At 38.6% G+C, this 18,282-nt stretch overlaps 1 protein-coding gene across 9 annotated transcripts in view; it reads right to left on the reverse strand.

Annotated features, from left to right (window-relative positions):
* Window positions 1-3,775: 3,775 nt before the first annotated feature.
* EPB41L1 (erythrocyte membrane protein band 4.1 like 1) overlaps window positions 3,776-18,282 on the reverse strand; it is a 196,772-nt gene continuing 182,265 nt past the window's right edge. For 5 of the 9 annotated variants that reach the window (XM_058174661.1, XM_058174663.1, XM_058174660.1 and 2 more), the window contains 9 exons: window positions 17,885-17,992; window positions 16,316-16,702; window positions 15,245-15,331; window positions 14,821-14,901; window positions 13,803-13,856; window positions 11,901-11,996; window positions 9,902-9,982; window positions 8,125-8,241; window positions 3,776-6,683 (listed from right to left, as the gene is read on the reverse strand). In XM_058174661.1, coding sequence (XP_058030644.1) covers window positions 6,675-6,683; window positions 8,125-8,241; window positions 9,902-9,982; window positions 11,901-11,996; window positions 13,803-13,856; window positions 14,821-14,901; window positions 15,245-15,331; window positions 16,316-16,702; window positions 17,885-17,992 — 1,020 coding nt within the window. In that variant the 3' untranslated portion in view covers window positions 3,776-6,674. The remainder of the gene's footprint in view (window positions 6,684-8,124; window positions 8,242-9,901; window positions 9,983-11,900; window positions 11,997-13,802; window positions 13,857-14,820; window positions 14,902-15,244; window positions 15,332-16,315; window positions 16,703-17,884; window positions 17,993-18,282) is intronic. The other 4 variants (XM_058174666.1, XM_058174668.1, XM_058174667.1 and 1 more) reach the window with 2 other exon arrangements.

Below are 18,282 nucleotides of genomic sequence, written 5' to 3' on the forward strand. Positions count from 1 at the left end.
CGCAGCCATAAGCTACATAAGTACACTACTTTTACTCAGTGATGTAAAAGTGATAGCATATATTTGAATTGGTTTCAGTGACATAGATTTTTTTTTCTTATTATGTATTTGTATCAGATATTTTATCCCAGCTTTATTATCTTGAAATGGGATTTTTAATGGAGGGGGGACCCAACAGAGCACACCACAAGAATATGGTACATATGTAAATTTGGTATGAAGAATCTGCTTTACTCTTAGTCACTGAAGTGCAAAAATAGAGGGAGATTGAGACTGACCTCTAGATAGCCACCCTTCTTGCTTCCTACGCATTTATGCTTTACTACGCTGCCATCGACATGACCTGAGTTTAACTCATAGAATCATCTATTACAATGTCCTTCCTGTTGAAAACTACTTCAGCTTCAATTGCAACAATACACGAGCACACAACAGATTTAAGCTTAATGTTAACCACTCCAATCTCGATTACAGAAAATATGACTTCAGTAACAGAGTTGTTAATGCCTGGAATAAACTACCTGACTCTGTGGTCTCTTCCCAAAATTCCAAAAACTTCAACCAAAAACTGTCTACTATTGACCTCACCCCATTTCTAAGAGGTCTGTAAGGGGTGTGCATAAGAGCACAAGCGTGCCTACCATTCCTGTCCTATTGTTTCCTTTTGTTATATCCAATTAATATAGTTATTACATACTCATACTTATATATATGCTTATATATTGTATAGTTATTTCATGCTTATGCTTATATATACTGTGTGACAAAATAAAATAAATAAAATAAAATAAAATACGTTTTATGTATGTAAGTGCCATAGCTGTTTTAGATATTGGCTTGGAAAATTCTTGTTTGATCCTTCAAGTATCTTATTTCATATCCTTATATAAAGCATTGCAATCAACAGAATTCATGATGCCACAATTGGAATAACATATATCAAAACACACAACAGAACAGGCAAATGAGAATGATGTCACAAAGCTGAGTATGAGTTATAGAAGACAAAGCCGAGATATGAAGAAGAGAGGAACATGAAAGTAGGAGCTAAATAGTTACAGGTTTATTGGAACAGTACACACCTATAGATAAAGGAAGAGAGAGTGTAGTGAATTAAAACACTGGAGGTCTGTCTTGTCATCCAGATAGTGTAGATTCTACTTATGGTTACATTTTCTGTAATTTCCAACATTCATCAAGTCATAGCTCACACTCAATCATTATGTACTTTGTGGATTAAAAAAGATGATTCAGAGTAGTTGCTATTATCACTAAAGTTTAGTATTGAAAAGAAGGAAGCTGTTGTGGAATATAAACAAGTGGAGGAATTAAGTTTCAATTTAGAGTTTAGATTTTTTGATATTAATCTTTGAAGTTCTTGGAATAGGATATTGGGAATAGAGGAGACAAGACAATGTTAGGAAGATTGGTATCCAAGCTGGATATTAGGGAAGAGAGAAAAAAGAAGATGGACTGTGGGAAGCTGATTTACCATGGTTTAGAGAAATGGAGAAGGCGTTTGATCCAAAGTCTGCAGAACCTGATTCCCTGAAGAGTGACATAGTGAAATAGCAGTTGACTGAGCAGTATCCGTGGTCATTGGAAATCTTCATGGCAGGAGGCTAGGTTATTTTGGGAGATGCTTGTTCCCAATTGTTCCCATTCCAGCCGATCCAGCAGAAGAAGCATGTTATGTATCAAGGAATGTCATCTGGCATTAAAGGAATGGCAGGACTTAGAAAACAAGCCTTTTCTGTCATAACACCTGCCCTTTGGAACTTCAGTGTCTTGGAGATTAGGTTGGACCTTTTGCAAAGCCAATGACTGGTTCCTGGACTCTTAGTAGAACTGATGGCATGTTAGAAATGGGATAGTTGACTTGCACTCAAAACTGAAGTTTGCCTCCATTTATAGGGAGACTCTGTGTGTGTGTGTGTGTGTGTGTGTGTGTGTGTGTGTGTGTGTGTGTGTGTGTGTTACTTGAGTTCATTTCTTATCAGCAAAACTTTTTTTTTTGTCCGAGTAGATATTAGAAAGGTTTGAGTGATGATTTATTTTTTATGTTGAAGCCAGACTGAGTGACTTTGTTGTTTCTCTAATTCTGGGATGGTTATATTGTTATGGAATTAGCCAGTATGATGTAGTCTGTGTGGGTTTTGATTGCATGGGTAGGAATATAGTTACGGTTCAGTTGTGATAGTTGAGGAAGATATGTCAGGAGACTATTTCAAGTAAGGAGAAACCAATGAGTTGTTAAAATCACCAGTGATGCTGGAATCTGTTGATAGATCTGTAATCTGTTGATAATAATTGATAAGCCGATGTGCAATACTATCTCATACATACAGATACTAATCATCTCTATGATTTGATGGTAGATGAGCACCAGTAAATGGTGCATTTTATTGGGTGATTGTGAGAGTGTCATTGTCTGACATTTGCCCGCCCAGGTTTCAAGTCCTTACAAGTCTCTACACCCTGATCAGAGGAAGGGTAATCTTTAAAGCACCCACTTCTATTCTCGTTTATCAAGAATATCTAGGAGATGAAGTAGCAGAAGGTATGCCTGGCATGCACTGAAAAAATTATAAAAAGTGAATTTCACCCAAGACAGGTGTGAACTCAAGCTTAAAAACTACATTTTGGTGATAAGGGAATGAAATGTTACTTATTTTCCCTTACTACATTGACAGATTGCTATAGAACAACCCTGTTTACAGTAGTCCGCTTCCTTTAGAGAGAAGATATAAAACTTTTGACTTACTGTAGTGACACAGAAGTAATTATTTTTATATTTATTTTCATGTTTCTAGATCACCCATCTCCCTCAAGGAGGGGCTCTGCAAACAAACCTGGGATTCTTTCTAGTTGATGGACTTTGATGAAGTGCACTAGCATTTGTTGTCTGCTCCTCCTGACTTCATTGGAAAGCCAGAAGGAGTGAGAGAGATTGGATCTGGTAATGACACCTCACTTTGAAAGGGTAACACCAGCAACTTTGAGAGACTATGATGTCCCACATCTTAAAGATGATCAATCTGGATTTGACCATTATTAGCCTCTTTTTATCTTTCCCTACAATGGCAATGCACCATAGAAGAAACAGATTATTCGTCCAGGATACTTATCTGAACATGGGATGGAGATGGCATTGGTTGTTGTTGTAGATTATCTTTATTATAACTTGGTATAGGATAGTGTCCATCCTATTAATTTTGGGCCACTCAGGGGTCATGGTGCTTATCAGCCAATAGGTTGTTCAGTTGTTGGCTGTTACAGGATACCTCTAATTACAGTCCATTTCCTCCTGCTGTTTAATATTGATATGAAACTATTGGAGGAGGTAATTTGTTGGTTCTGTGTATTGTATTAGCACTCTTTGATCCTTTATCTGGAGATTGTATTTGGATGAGATGAAAGGGATTGAACACAAACAAAACAAAAGAGCTGTGTATTAAGCTTCCTTGGCATCGCTGGTGTCATCTATCAACGGAGCGACATTGGTTCTAAAGGAGGAATCCCATGACTGAGAATTTCTCCTGCTCTCACAGTACTGGAAAACCTAATAAAAGCCAATAAGTTGGGGCAGGGTGTCTTCACTTGTACACCTGTTGTGGCCCAGCCTCACAATAATTCAACACTTCATCGTCATCATCTATGTGTAGTACTTGACTTACAACCAATTGCTCAAAGACAATTCGAAATTCTGACAGGCCCAGCATAAAGGGTCTCATTTCTCTCTTTCCTAAGAGAAAAGCCACCATGAGCCACAAAATGAGTGAGCATCAGATACATTTATTTCACTTTTATTGAATACAAGAACAGTGAGCACACACGCATACATCACCAAGCACTGAAAGAGGATATGACGGAAAAGGATGGGACAAAAATTGAAATGGGTGGAGGGGTCAGAAGGACAGAAGAATTAATGAAGGAATGACAGCATTTCAGTTGGTTAAGGTGCTTTTCAAATTAAAAAATAATTATGAATCTTTTTAATTCATGCAGTTGCAGGCCAGTTTTAGAATCAAGTTGCGGGATTTGTTGCAAACAAGCAGTTGCATTGACTGTCCCTATCAATGGAAAGACCCCCTCACCCAAAGAAAGCAAAGAGTGACCAGCTATATCAGATGGCAGCAGCAGGTGGAAGAAACCATGATTTTAAGAGTATGCATGGCTTCCACTTTACCACAAATAATAAATATTATATATATATATTAATATAGATATCTATATATAAGCCACATCTTGCTAGGTAAACAAAAAGCTAGTTTTTGTTAATGGCTACCCATCAGTCATGCTGTGGGAAGAATCCAAATCTAGTTTAGCTTTCCTTTACTGTACTTGACAAGAGTTAGATTCTGGTCTTTTATAAATGGGTTTTGAAGCAATTTGTTTCCACAGGTTTTAGTGGCAGACTCACGTATATCAATTCATATAGAAGAAGCAACAGAATGTATTTTATATATACCTAATTTCTGAGCTTTGTTTTGAAATTAAAAATGAAATTAAGTTTGGGGGGGAGAATACTTTTTTTGTAACATTGTGAAAAACACATGATAATGCCACCAAGATTTTTGTTTAGTTTTTGAAATAAGCAGAAGATTATTTTTGTTTTCTACATATTTTATGAGTTTCTGCATTTTTGATGGTTTGGTTTTAGGGCATCTCATATTCCAAAAGAATAAAAGGAAACAAAAAAAAAATCCTCAAAAAAATCTAAAGGAGAAAATCACTTGGATAAATGAAAATTAGAAATGACTCTTACAGCATCAAGTTTATATCTATGCTTTCAGTGTTTAATTAGGACATTCCTACATGCCAGAAACAGATTCAATTTTAAGCAGCCATACTAACAGCCAATGGCCCGGTGTCTCCTAAAATGGCAAACAATTTATGATATAAGATACATCCAAAATTACTCCAATGATTATTACCATTTCCCATTTTTATTTATATTTCCAATTAGAGATAAGAGATGTCATTATCCGATTCACAATATGTAGAAGGAAGAATATAAACTGTTTCATTTAGATTTGTCTCATTTCTTTCTGCTTTAATTACGCTTGAGGTAAATGAAAAGTGGTAAAGGACAATGTTTAGGTTTCATTAATGGCAGAGCAGGTTCTTTTTAATAGTATCCTTACTCCCAAGCAGTATTTGCTGTTTGTAGTTTGGTTCTCTAAGCTTCGCAGCTTACTGTGGCAGATGAATGCATCTTCAAGAAACCCATGAATAAATCCTGTTCTGATATAGAATCACCATACTTAAAGAAGGCAGAGGTGCTATTTCTCCCTGATAGATATGGTCTCCAAAGTTTCAATCTGACAAAATGAAACCACATGAGAAGAGGACAGAGAGGCCTCTTCGGCAGATTCTCACATTCATGGATCAGAAACTGGAGCCATGTGATCGGTAAGTTTGGAACCAAACTTTGAAATTTTGAAAAACTGACATGGCAACTTTGCCCTAAATAAACACTTTGCTCTGAAAGACAGCTAAATAAAGGCCTTGAACAATGAAGCAATTTGACCTCATTCTGTGTGGTGACCTTGTACTCCTTTTAAGCCTGGAGGATGAAGACACACTGTTAATTGGCACATTTGAGGCATTCTACCTGGGCTGGAGTAACACTGATCCGTTTTGTTGCCTTTGACTCTTTCCATACTGTTATATGTGTCTTAACCAGTGACAATCACAATTGTGTCACCAAACTCAAGTGAGAGACAATTTCCTCAGAATTCCCCACCCCACCATTCTTAGTTTCATGGGATATTGGCATAATCTAAAAGTCTTGTAATACATTAACCATTATCAATCAAATAATAATAATGTGAAAATGTCATTGTCACACTTAGCACTGTTTGTTTTAATATCATTCCCCACCCTCCCCAGTTATATATAATATCCATAACTTAAAAGCACATCAATATGAAATCTCTACAGGCTGCATTTTGTTTGGTGAGAAATCATATATATATCATTTTCCTTTGCTTTAAGTGAAATAAAGTCATAATTATTTTCAGCAGAATAAGACATTAGATGAGAAGAGGAAACATTTAAAAAAGGAAGGACCAATTGGGGGAAATAAAAGAATCAATGATGAAGCAACAAGAGTAGCGTGGCGTGAAAATAAAGGATGATCACTGCACATCCCAAATTAGAAAATAATAAACAGAAATTATACAAGTGAATGGATTTTAAATCTTTCCTATCAGGGAATCATTTTGTAATTCTGCTTGTTTTGCTAGTTGATTTCTTGCTTTGTTGCAAAGCATTTTTGCTTTTCCATTCAGTGTGCAACAAATGAATTATGTGTTCTTTAAATGTAACATGCACAATGGTGGTTTATTGTATTATTAATATTATTACCATCATGATTTTTTTAGATCAGTTCAGTCAATTCTTCAATTTATTTGAAGAGGTGGTTGGTTTTGCTTGTTGCTGATGTTGCTGTTTTATTCATCTCCAGCATATAGCAGCAGTGCAAGGATGCATTTTGTTTCCTGTATATATAATATATAATATATTTGCTATTCCTTTTTATTTAATATTTTGTCTCTCAACATTATTCTTGCAGCCAGGACGTTCTATGTCTCAGTGAGGAATCCAGCATAAAGGCCCCTTCTTTACTTCAAAGTTAAAATAGATGCCAACTTCTAGAAATACAAAGGTCAAGATTCCTATACAAGGAGAAAGGAAATAAGAGCATAAATCAATACATACAATGTCGATCCTTTATCAATATAATACTACAAGCTTGTTTGACTTTTTGCAATTTAATATTCTATTAAATATTCTATTCTAAATATTTTAAAATAGCTTTAGCTATTTTAACAAGACTATATTGTATCAGGTATGAAGTTTTTGCATATTATAGAGCATCCTGGGGTCTATTTTGGGATGTCCCTTATCAGTACAGAGCACCATTCACTCTAATTGATTTATTGTGTGAAGCCCATAGAAAACATCCTCTATAGCAACGGTCACCAACTGATGGTCCATGGACCACTTGTGGTCTGCGAGAGAAATTTGGTGGTCCGCAGAAAAATTATTTGCATTTTTTATATTGCACTAAATCAGGGGTCCTCAAACTACGGCCCCTGGGCAGGATACGTGCAATGAATGTTTGTGTTGCTGCAGAGAGTCTCCCCCTTCGGGGTCTTTTTGTGTGGGTCAGACAGGGCAGAAATTCTGACTTGGGGTATGCTTCATCCTCCTGGTGCAGGGCTTTGGGCGAAGGCTGAAGGGAAGCGCTGCTGGTGGCAAAAAGCCAGAGGGCCTTGTTCCAATGGGACTGCATCATGGCCTAGAACTGGCTGACCATCTCAGCCTGCTGAGCCTCCAAGTACCGGTACCTGGCCTTGCACTCTCATAGATCTTCGCTCTATGCTCGTAGTCCTCAATGAGGTGCTTCTGCTGAGTCTCCTTCTCGACCAGATCCAATTTGAACTGAGCCAGCTGTTTTGCCAACTCTTTCTCATAGTGGCTGCTTAGCTCGAACAACTGCGTTCTCTTGGGGCCCTAAGGAGCCCAGGAAGACAGGCAAGGAGTGGCTGGGAGGGGAGGGGTGAGTGAGTGAGGTGCCCCTAGATGTGAGTGACGCTGAGTTAGCCATGCCCACCCAGTAACATGACCATCTAGCCACATCCACCCAGCCGGTCATTAGGCAGATCATATTAGTGGTCTACGGGATTTTAAATTATGAATGTAGTGGTCCCTGAGGTCCGAAAGATTGGTGACCCCTGCTCTATAGGAGGATGTTAATCCATTAGGACCAGACTTTCCAAGCAAAAACTTCTGGTAAGCATTCAAAATTGCAAGATTCTTAGCCAATTCTCATTCTTTTCAATTAACTCATGCTTATCCTTAGTTATAAATCTGAATAAAGATATGGCACAGCTCACAAATTTATTGTATTGCAATCAAGATAATTCTTCAACACAAATAGCATCAGCCACACATAGTTTTGTTTAACTAGCCATTTTTGAGAGCGCTCGGTATTGTCTTGCTAGAAGGATGCTTGGTTTGAAAGCTACAATCTTTGAATATCATTTACTATTTTACTGTGATTTGGCTTGTCGAGATCATATTTCTCCATGCTTTCTCCACATTTATACCCACCTGAGGCTTCTTGTCCTTTTCTTCTGGAGATGGGTCTGTTTCTCTATATACTACAGCTTTGGTTACCAGCATATCAGGATGCTGCAATTTTGCCTCCTTGATGGCTAAAGCCAAAGCCTATGGAAAGAAAATAATTCACATTCAGTAGTATTTCACTTATGTATTGGAGGGCAATTTTTGGCTCAGGGGCCATGAGTAGTCCAATTTCTGCGCTTTGCTAGGTCCCTTCCTCAAATTTTGGTAAATCTTTTAAATTTGGCTAAGATGGAAGAAGAAAACAATGTTTCTTCAAGCATTGAGTCACCATGTGCGAATAGGCGGCAATATAAATTTCCTAAAACAAATGTTTCTTGGCATTTTTAAAAATGCACTTTAAAAAAGCCTATGGGTTTTAGTCTAGGTGTACCTTTTTTTTTTTGGCTTTCACTATGTCCACATTCCTTCTGGCCCCCAAATCATTCTACAGATCCAAATGCAGCTTCAGTCACCCCAAAATGTGCACATGTAAGACAGAGGTGGGTTTCAGCAGGTTCTAAACAGTTCTGGAGAAATTTTGAGTAGTTTGGAGAACCATAGTAAAAATTCTGACTGGCACTGCCTCCTGAGTCCCAGCTGATTGGGAGGAAAGGGGGATTTTGCAGTAACCTTCCCCTGCCATGCCCACCAAATTTTTTTGAAATCCACCATTGATGTAAGAACAAGTAAAAATAATTTAAATAAAGAATAAATGAAGGAACACAAATTTGTACCTATGAATGGCAAAATCAATATCTCTGTTCACATGGATATTCCTAACTATCAATAAGCACAGCTTCACATTGTACTGCAGATCACAAAGCCCTATATTTCCCCCCTCTCTTTCATGGTATTGTGAATTAGGTCTACATACCAGAAGTATATCTATAATAGTATATAAAATATGTAAATATTATTACACTGTTATCTGTACGTCTGTGTCACTAGAACTAGAACCAATTCCAGTGCTCTTAAAGCACCAGTGTCAAACTCGCCATGTCACATTGGCGTCACGTGATGTTTTGCAACATTTTTCCCATTTGCGAAGCTGGGGTGGGCATGGCCTGCATGTGATGCATCTAGCCCGTGGGCTGCCAGTTTGATGCCCGTCTTCAAAGTATTTGCATGCATACATAAAAGCTGGAAGGTGGATACAAGATCTGCAGGCCCACTTTGTATTTCCTCTGACTTTCACATGTTCAGGCAGAAGAGTGCTGAATCTTGTTATAATAACATCCCTGAACATGCAGAGTACTGTGTATTTGCATCTAAGCATGATAAATACAACATCAGTTCCCCAAGCTAAATATATGGATCTTAGAAAAGGTAAAGGTAAACGGTAAAGACAAGTTTTCAGATGAGTACCTGAGCAGGCATGAGCAAGGAAAGATTTGGGGGTTGTGATCTTCCTAACCATTTAGTATCAAGGTTGCCCGCAGGTGCATGCAATAATTCTATCAGGAATTCAGTGCACACACAGGAATTCTAGGACTTGACCTTATTATCCAAATTTCCATTTTTTGCACCAAAAAACTAAATGAAACTAAACAGCTTCTATCACACTAAAGAGCCCAATAATACAGATGGGCACATTGCTGGATTTCTTTTCAGCAGTTAAGAGGCCTCTTTCTCGGGCTTCTTGTTATGTCCGCCATACACAACTTTCTCTCTTCCTGCCTTCCTATCTTGAACCATAACACCTCCATATATAAAAAGGACAAGAGTTTCATTCAACTTCCTATCTAAAAGCTTCCATTCATACTTGGTCTTGATCCACATCTTCATCACCCGTTATGATGATTCGTTTTTCTATTCTGGTTTCAGAAAATCCTCCTTTCACAGTCTGGAATAAAAAAGAAAATAAATACTCAGTATGATATAAATCCCGTGTCTAAAACTGTTTTGAATGATAGCTTTTGCTTTACTGGGGCACAAGAACTCTGTGACTAATTTGACACAGGATGCCAAGCTAAGCTTTGCTTAGTCATGGTTTGTTGAAAATCAAGAATTGGCTACTTCAGGCAATATACTGTGGCATAAAAACTACAATGCCTAATAAGATAGATTATGGTTTAGACTGAAATTTATGACAATTATTCCTTTTTTGCAAATATTCTCTTGGGAGTAAGAAAATAAGCTACATTTAATTATAGGAGAATATTAGACGGCTTGTGACCCACTGGGTCATCCCTTCAGAGACTTTTCTTTACCTAAACAGAGAAACAGAATGACTAAGGGTAAAAAAGGAGCAGGAACAAGAACAACTTTTAAATTCCTGCTGACTTAACTGCAGCTGATTGCCCTCTGGCAGCCAGTGGTAGGGAGTGGTCTACCCAGCCTCTGAAAGGCTAGGTGTTCTGACCTAGGCTTCCTTAGAAAGTATACAGCACAATCTTAGTCCCGCCAAACCTCTTTAATTCATATGGCTGTGAATTATTGTCATTCCCAGTCCAAAAGGCTTCTCAAACAGTCTTTGAGGGGAATGTTTACAAACACCCACCTTATCTCCCTTGGGATGCTGCCAGAGAACTAATTGCCACACCCAGGCTAAAGCCAAACTTAGCACAGAGTCAAACAGAACTTTTCCAAAGCTTTTATTGACCAGATAAACTAATTGCTTCCTGCAAAAGCTCACATCCCTTTCACTCCTCTTTTATATCTTATGGAGGGGCCAATCATCTCCAAGCCTTACTCCGAAGTCAACCCTGTTTTCTTAATTGTTCTTGTCTTCTGGCAGCTCTGTGCATGCGCACACTGGGAACAGGCTCCTGCTGTTTTTCTGCCTCGCTGATGTCAGATCCAGAGACTCCAGAGGTAGCAAAGAACTACCAGATGACCTTGGCCCCCTCTCTGCCTCCACCTCAGAGCCCTTGTCCGAGCCTTCCCCAGATTCCAGGACTGGCCCACATTCCACCCCAACCTCCTCACTTTGCAAATCTGCTGCCAGCTCTGCTGACTGCTGGTGGGCCACAACAGTTGGGAGTTGTCTGCCCGATCTCAAGTAGCCAATGGAACGGCCAGCCTACCCAGTCTCAGAGGACTATGGCTGGGCCAGTCTACTGAATCACTGGGTAGAGGCCCAGGAGCATGAAAGCAGTGAAGCTATCATCAACGTGCCAAATTTCAATGCCAAGGGAATTGTGAATACTGGACATAATCAGTAAATTAGCCCATTTGAAGTACATTAGTTCAAAAATTGTTGCCCTAGAATGCCCTATTTTGCCCAGTTAAAGGTTAAAGGTAAAGGTTCCACTCGCACATATGTGCTAGTAGTTCCTGACTCTAGGGGGTGGTGCTCATCTCCGTTTCAAAGCCAAAGAGCCAGCGCTGTCTGAAGATGTCTCCGTGGTCATGTGGCCGGCATGACTAAATGCCAAAGGCACACGAAATGCTGTTACCTTCCCACCAAAGGTGGTCCCTATTTTTCTACTTGCATTTTTTACGTGCTTTCGAACTGCTAGGTTGGCAGAAGCTGGGACAAGGCGCTCACCCCATTATGTGGCACTAGGGATTCGAACCGCTGAACTGCCGATCTTTCGATCGACAAACTCAGCGTCTTAGTCCCTGAGCCACTGCGTCCCTGTAGTTAAAGGTTAAAGACACACACATTTTAATAGTATGTAGATAGATGTGGATATTTAGAGAGGTACAATGTGCCTCTTATCTAGAATAAATCTTTTCCCAGTTCATTCATAGGAAGTGAGATGTAAGTCTGGGGCACTGAAATAAGCTGATATTCTGTGTTCCTGCACTGATCTTACCTTGGTAACATGGGTAGTTGTGGAGGTGGAGAGGGTTTCTGCAGTGGCACCGAAAAGGCTGGTGAAGGCTTCTTTGCCAACAGCACCACTGCTAATCTATAAACATATGCAAAACATGATCCACATCAACAGATTTACAGTTCCTCTAATGGATTTAAGTTATGAACCCTGATACTCAGCTTTCTCTAAGACAGTTATGAAGATAAAGTATATTCCTCCAAAGAAGATCATAATCAAATTTTTGAGGGCAAATAAATTGGATCTCTTACACTATTTATTTTAAATCAACTTAGTTCTGAAAAAAATGTTTTTGAAAGTTTTGCAAAATCAAAAAATAATCTTAACAATGTATTCAGTTTAAGCATTTCTTATTTGATCCAGGTACATTTGCAGTTTCTGAAATCCTACAACAGTTAGAAGTTTTGAAGCAATTATCTACATCTTCTAAGGCAGTAATTGTCCTTTATAAGTATTTGAAAGAAGCTGATGAGTTGAAATTATTTATTTACATGAGCTTTGAAATACAGTTTGACTATCCTGCTCTGGTAAATCATTGGACGGGGAGGGGGGTGCATTAAACTATGCCAATTTATCCAGTTGTTTCATGTAAGTGTTAAATAGGAGTGGACAAAGAGATGAGATACCAGGTACTACATATGGAAGGGACTTTAAGTTAGACTTCATCCCTGCTACCAATACTGACAGGAACAACTTATTATTATTATTATTATTATTATTATTATTATTATTATTATTATTATTATTATTATTATTATTATTATTTATTTGATTTTTATACCGCCCTTCTCCCGAAGGACTCAGGGCGGTGTACAGGCAAGATAAAACCAACAATACAATATACAGGTTAAAATACCATTTAAAAAACTTATTTAAAATTAGCCTGAAATTAAAATTACCATAAACTAAAAACCCCGTTTAAAAATTCATAAAATTTCACATTAAAAATCCAATTTAAGCCAGCCCCGCGCGGATAAAGAGATGTGTCTTCAGTTCGCGACGGAATGTCCGAAGGTCAGGTATTTGACGTAAACCCGGGGGAAGCTCGTTCCAGAGTGTGGGAGCCCCAACAGAGAAGGCCCTTGCCCTAGGGGCCGCCAGCCGGCATTGTCTGGCGGACGGCACCCTGAGAAGTCCCTCTCTATGGGAGCGTACGGGTCGGTGGGAGGCATGTGGTAACAGAAGGCGGTCCCGTAAGTACCCAGGTCCTAAGCCATGGAGCGCTTTAAAGGTCGTAACCAACACCTTAAAGTGCACTCGGAAGGCCACAGGCAGCCAGTGCAGTCTGCGCAGGAGCAGTGTTACATGGGAGCTACGCGTAGCTCCCTCTATCACCCGCGCAGCTGCATTCTGGACTAACTGAAGCCTCCGAGTGCACTTCAAGGGGAGCCCCATGTAGAAACTATAACTATACAACTATAGAAAGGAAGCAACTATTACAGAACAGTGCCCCCCCCCAATTCCTAAATCTATCCAGAAGGGTACCAAAACTGTTGGTATCAAAAACTGAGATGTGTAGGACAGACACAAGACCCCCATCCCAGTCACTCTAAAAATCATGCACAATTGTGACCAATGCCACCTCAGTGTCATAACCTAGTCTGAATCTTGACTGAAAAAGTATCAAAATAAGGGTCCCAGGAAAAGGTCCAGAATCACAACCTTATGGTATTTGAATAATAATACGTTATTTCCTATGTACTTAATCATTCCAGGCTGAACTGTGAATGTCCATACTACAGTTATGTCTTCTTCAGGTCCAGTGAAGAATTATCTGTCAGACCTACTATTTCTGTTTCAGATTCTTTTGTGTCTTGTAATTTTATTACTGATTTAGGAAACAAGGATGGGATGGTTCCTCGGAAAATATGAACAATGACTTACCGGAGAAATGGAGCGAAGGTCTGCAGTGCCTTTTGTAGGTTTGGTACTGTGATCCTGGAAAAACAGACAAGGGAGGATAGATGCTCAAAGACATAAGGAAAAATCATAAGAAGTTTTATCCACTAATTTGTTCAGGGAAATAAAAATACTTATTCTAAAATATAATCTACTGTATCCTGAAAGCCAACAGGTATGCAAAATTATCAGTTAGTGGGATTTAGGGTTTATAACATTTTAATATTATTCAAAAGATTTAAGGAGTTCCCAACATGTTTTGCATCTCTTACGTGATTATTTATTGTCAAACTAGGAATAATCCAGAACTCATTTTTTTAATTAACATGTATCTTACACATTTTATGTCACATTTTAGCAAAATAATTTGGATTCATTCAAATCCATTAAGGGGCTATGTGAGAGATGGCCAGAGTTGTCAAGCACCTAGGGCAAGTGATGGTGAAACATTTTGGCCCCAAGTGCCCAAACTGGAATGCACGTGTGCGTGTGCCAGAGCGCTCGAGCACCGGAAACCCGAAGACCAGCTGGCCGGTGCGCATGCAGTGCGGGTTTCTGGCGCTTGTGAAGACCAGCTGGCGGGCATGCATGTGTGCGCTGGAAACCAGAAGAGCAGCTGGCAAATGTACACGTGCCGACAGAGAGGGCTCTGCGTGCCACCTCTGGCATGCGTGCCATAGGTTTGCCATCACAGACCTAGGGTCATCTCTTATGACTATAAGGACCCCAGTCAAGATGAACTGAAAGGGGAAGGAATTGGAAAAAGAGCACAATCTTTCATTTTGCGTCCCCTTTGTTATTTAATATTGGCCAAGAATGATGGTGGCTACAAGGACTAAGTGCAGAAAATCTCAAAATGGAACTGAGATGCAGCTGAAATGACTGCTGCTAGCAAAGATAGACATGAGAATCCCACATTCACCTGTGTCACAGGGGCTAAATTGAGAAAGCTGCAATGCTGACAAATGGCCAGGCACTATTGAGTTCCATATGAATAACTTACTGAGGTTGTAGATATAGTTTCTGGGCTGACAGTGTGGGAAGTGGTTACTGCCTCTTTTCCATCTGTAGTGGTACCATCAACCTTGAAAACGAAACAATAAAAGTCAACAAAATAGAGCTGTTGAATGCACATTCCATTTAATTCTATAAAAATTAACTAAAATATATTCATATAAGATAGTAAATTACTTCAGTCTAGTCTCCTATTCATATATTACAGTATCTTAAAACTTGATTATAGATTGAGCATTTCATGTCTTTAAGATGTATTTAAAAACAACAAATGGTGAATATATCACTAGCATATGTAAATTATTTTTCCAGCAATTTTAGTGGGCTGCTTTGCCTATGGACTTATGAAATACATTTGTGCTTCGCTTAAAGCAAAAATTTGAGTGTGCAATGAAGTAACAGTTGTAAATTACCTGTGTAATTTCTGTTGTACCAATTCTGTGTTGCACAGAGCTGTCTGCTTCCACTTTCTTTACAATTTCTGATTTCTGATTGAAGGACTATCAAAGAGATAAAAAAGGGATGACAATCCAAATGTTGTTAATTAATGACAGAAATGGCTGTTTTGTGAACAGTCCTTTTTGTGTCCAATAATATGCATTTTTAATTCTCATTTTGTCAGATGTCATGGTTAATCAAATAATTCTTGCCAATTTAAGCTCAAGAATTTTATTCCAGAGCACATATTTGATAATAAAGGACTGACTGAAAGTGTATAAACTGTATCATATACTATTTCTATAAAGATTATAATCTGGAAAAATGGAATTAAAATTCAAACTGGCAAGAAAGCAAGGAAGTCCAATGATCTGTTGTTGAGTGAATAGTTTTTGAATCCTGTTTTTGAATATAATCTATCTGTTTCAAATGCAATTTCACTAACTATAGTAACAAATATTAAGTCAGTCTTACTCTTATAAATCCATGACATTTGCTTAATTTTAGAATTTTACATAGTTTCCCCCGTATGTTTTCATCCATCTTTGATCTTTGTTTTAATCAATTTGGAAAGACAATTATTTTAACAGTATAGTATCTGCTTTTTGATTTAAGAGCATCAGAATAGCCAATTGTCATTTGATTCATCTGATGCTCATTTTTAGTTACATTATACATAAATACCAAGCATATTTAATACACACATTATTTGTTGAATTCATGCAACAAAGAAAATACACAAATACAATACATCCAATACAATGGAGCAGCCAGGCAAATGCAGTGGGTTAAAGTGTGATGTAACTTCATGATTAAAGGAATCACAAATCCCCTCAGAGGACAAACATGCATTTGAATGTCAGAAACAATCATGCAGACAAGACAGTCACATTTATGAAGGTAAAATATTTTAAAAGGCTATTAAGAAGTGGATATGTTCTTCCAAATATGAGACGGACACCTGATCAAGCGGTGCAAATGCCAAGACAGACATTACTGAAATGAAGACATTTAGACACATCTGTGTATTGTGTCTTCTTTTGTACCTCTTCTGGGGTTACATGATAAACCTTATCTTCATCCATTGCATCACCATCTTCCTTGGGAGCTGGTCTGTCAGTTTCCTCAGTAAAAATCTGACCCTCTGCTTCTCCCTCACTCTTTTCCTTATCAAGCTCGGGGAGACTCCGTGAGAAATCTTCAAAGGCTGCACTTTGGTAGTCACCAATGACAGTGAAGTCCACCTCAGCCTCGAGGCTGGAAGTTGAGCTGACAGTAATGCTGGAGCACTTGCGCTCGATGGCCAAATGGTTGTCTTTCAGAAAGACCGAGTCTCTCTCCTGGTCCTGGTCTTCATCCCCGGTATCACTTTCAGGAGCCCTGTGCCGAGGCAGCTTAGATTTCTCCTCTGTGCCCTCCCTCAATCCCGCTCTCTGAATGAGACAAAAGGGAGGAAAGAAGCTAAGGCTCTAAGCACTGAATGGCAGATGGTAGCCATCAGAAGCAATGAAACAGAGAAGGAAAGAGTGAAGAAAAGCATCAAAGAAAGGGTGTCAAACACATCCCAAAAATAATCACCAAGACTCGTCTCACAGCAAATTCTCTACATGGAGGAGACAAGGTAAAAGACTGTTTTGTTCTACTTACAAAATCGGCAGGAGGAAATAAAATCGTGATTTTTGAAAATATCAATCCAGATAAATGATTGGATATTTTATACGAAGAGGAGGTGTGTGCAAAAGAGCAAACGTTGTAAGATATTTAAAAAGAAACTCAGACACTCACTGATTGTTAGGAACGGGTAGAAAACATTCAAAAAGAGGGGAAAAGAAGGAAAGAAGAAATAGGAGGGGAAAGTTTAAACGAAAAAAGGTGAAAGCTAAGATTGAATCTTTGCACATATTGCAGGAAAAAGCATTTGTCAATTTCACTGAGATCAAGTCAACATGTTTTTTTCTGGATCTTTATTATTTATATCTTACTTCAGTTTTTACAAGGGCTATCTGTCCCGAGGCAACATAACATTTGGATGAGAAGGGCTTGTGTTGTGAGTGCTCTCATCTTGTGGCTGAGAAGCCATCAGAGGAAGCATGTTTTCATGTTCTCTAAGCAGGATTTTAATCAGTGTAATTGACAAGAAAAATCAGAACAAAAGAGATATCTCTTAGCTCTTCTTTGAGGGCTACACATATACCTCTCAACTGCATTACAGTTTTTACTCAGTCTGGCCCAATGATTGTTTTTCAGCATAATATTAAACTATCATAGAATGATTCAGTCACAGAAAAATCTCTCTGTTAGGTCCTGAGCCAAAAGTAATTTAAATCGATGAATAAGAACCCTACTGAAATAAATATTACCTTTTGTCCAGATTCTGGCATGTTCAGAGGTATGAGAAAAGATATTTGAAACACATATAGGAATATATTTATATATATTTATATATACGAGCATCAAATATATCTACATAAATAAATATATATAATTATACAAATATATATATATATATAGCAGCTCAGTAAGCAAGGAGAAGGGGTGGTGGTGCATGGCTCGCCATCACTTAGGTTGAGCTTTTACACCACAAACACAAGCAGTTAGTAAAACAGCACTGAGACCTGAAGGGCCACTGGAGGAGCAGCCTTTAAACTCTCTTCTTTCGGACAGGCTTTTACTGATAGGCCTGACAAATCCTTTTCTTCCCAAGTTGGTTCTTGAAATTTGCTCTAGATTAGAGAAAAGGGATTAGTTTTATGGAGCAGAAAGGAGTTTTGACTATTGCTTTACTGGAGCAATGTGAAGCTCTTTGGTCTGTCAGCCAGCCACTAGCTTGTCAAGAGCAGGAAGAGAAGGAGAGCTCACAAGCCAAGCCAGAAAGGGGATCAACATTAAAAAGATGCAAAAAGGAAGAAGCTGGAAGCATGAGAATGTGGCTGCTAGGGGTGTGCATGGGGGTATGGTTAAGGTATAAAGCTCTAAGCATGTCATCCCCTCCCACCCTACCATTGAGCAATTC

Source organism: Ahaetulla prasina, chromosome 3 (genome assembly GCF_028640845.1).
Source record: "Ahaetulla prasina isolate Xishuangbanna chromosome 3, ASM2864084v1, whole genome shotgun sequence".
Lineage (NCBI taxonomy): Eukaryota > Metazoa > Chordata > Lepidosauria > Squamata > Colubridae > Ahaetulla > Ahaetulla prasina.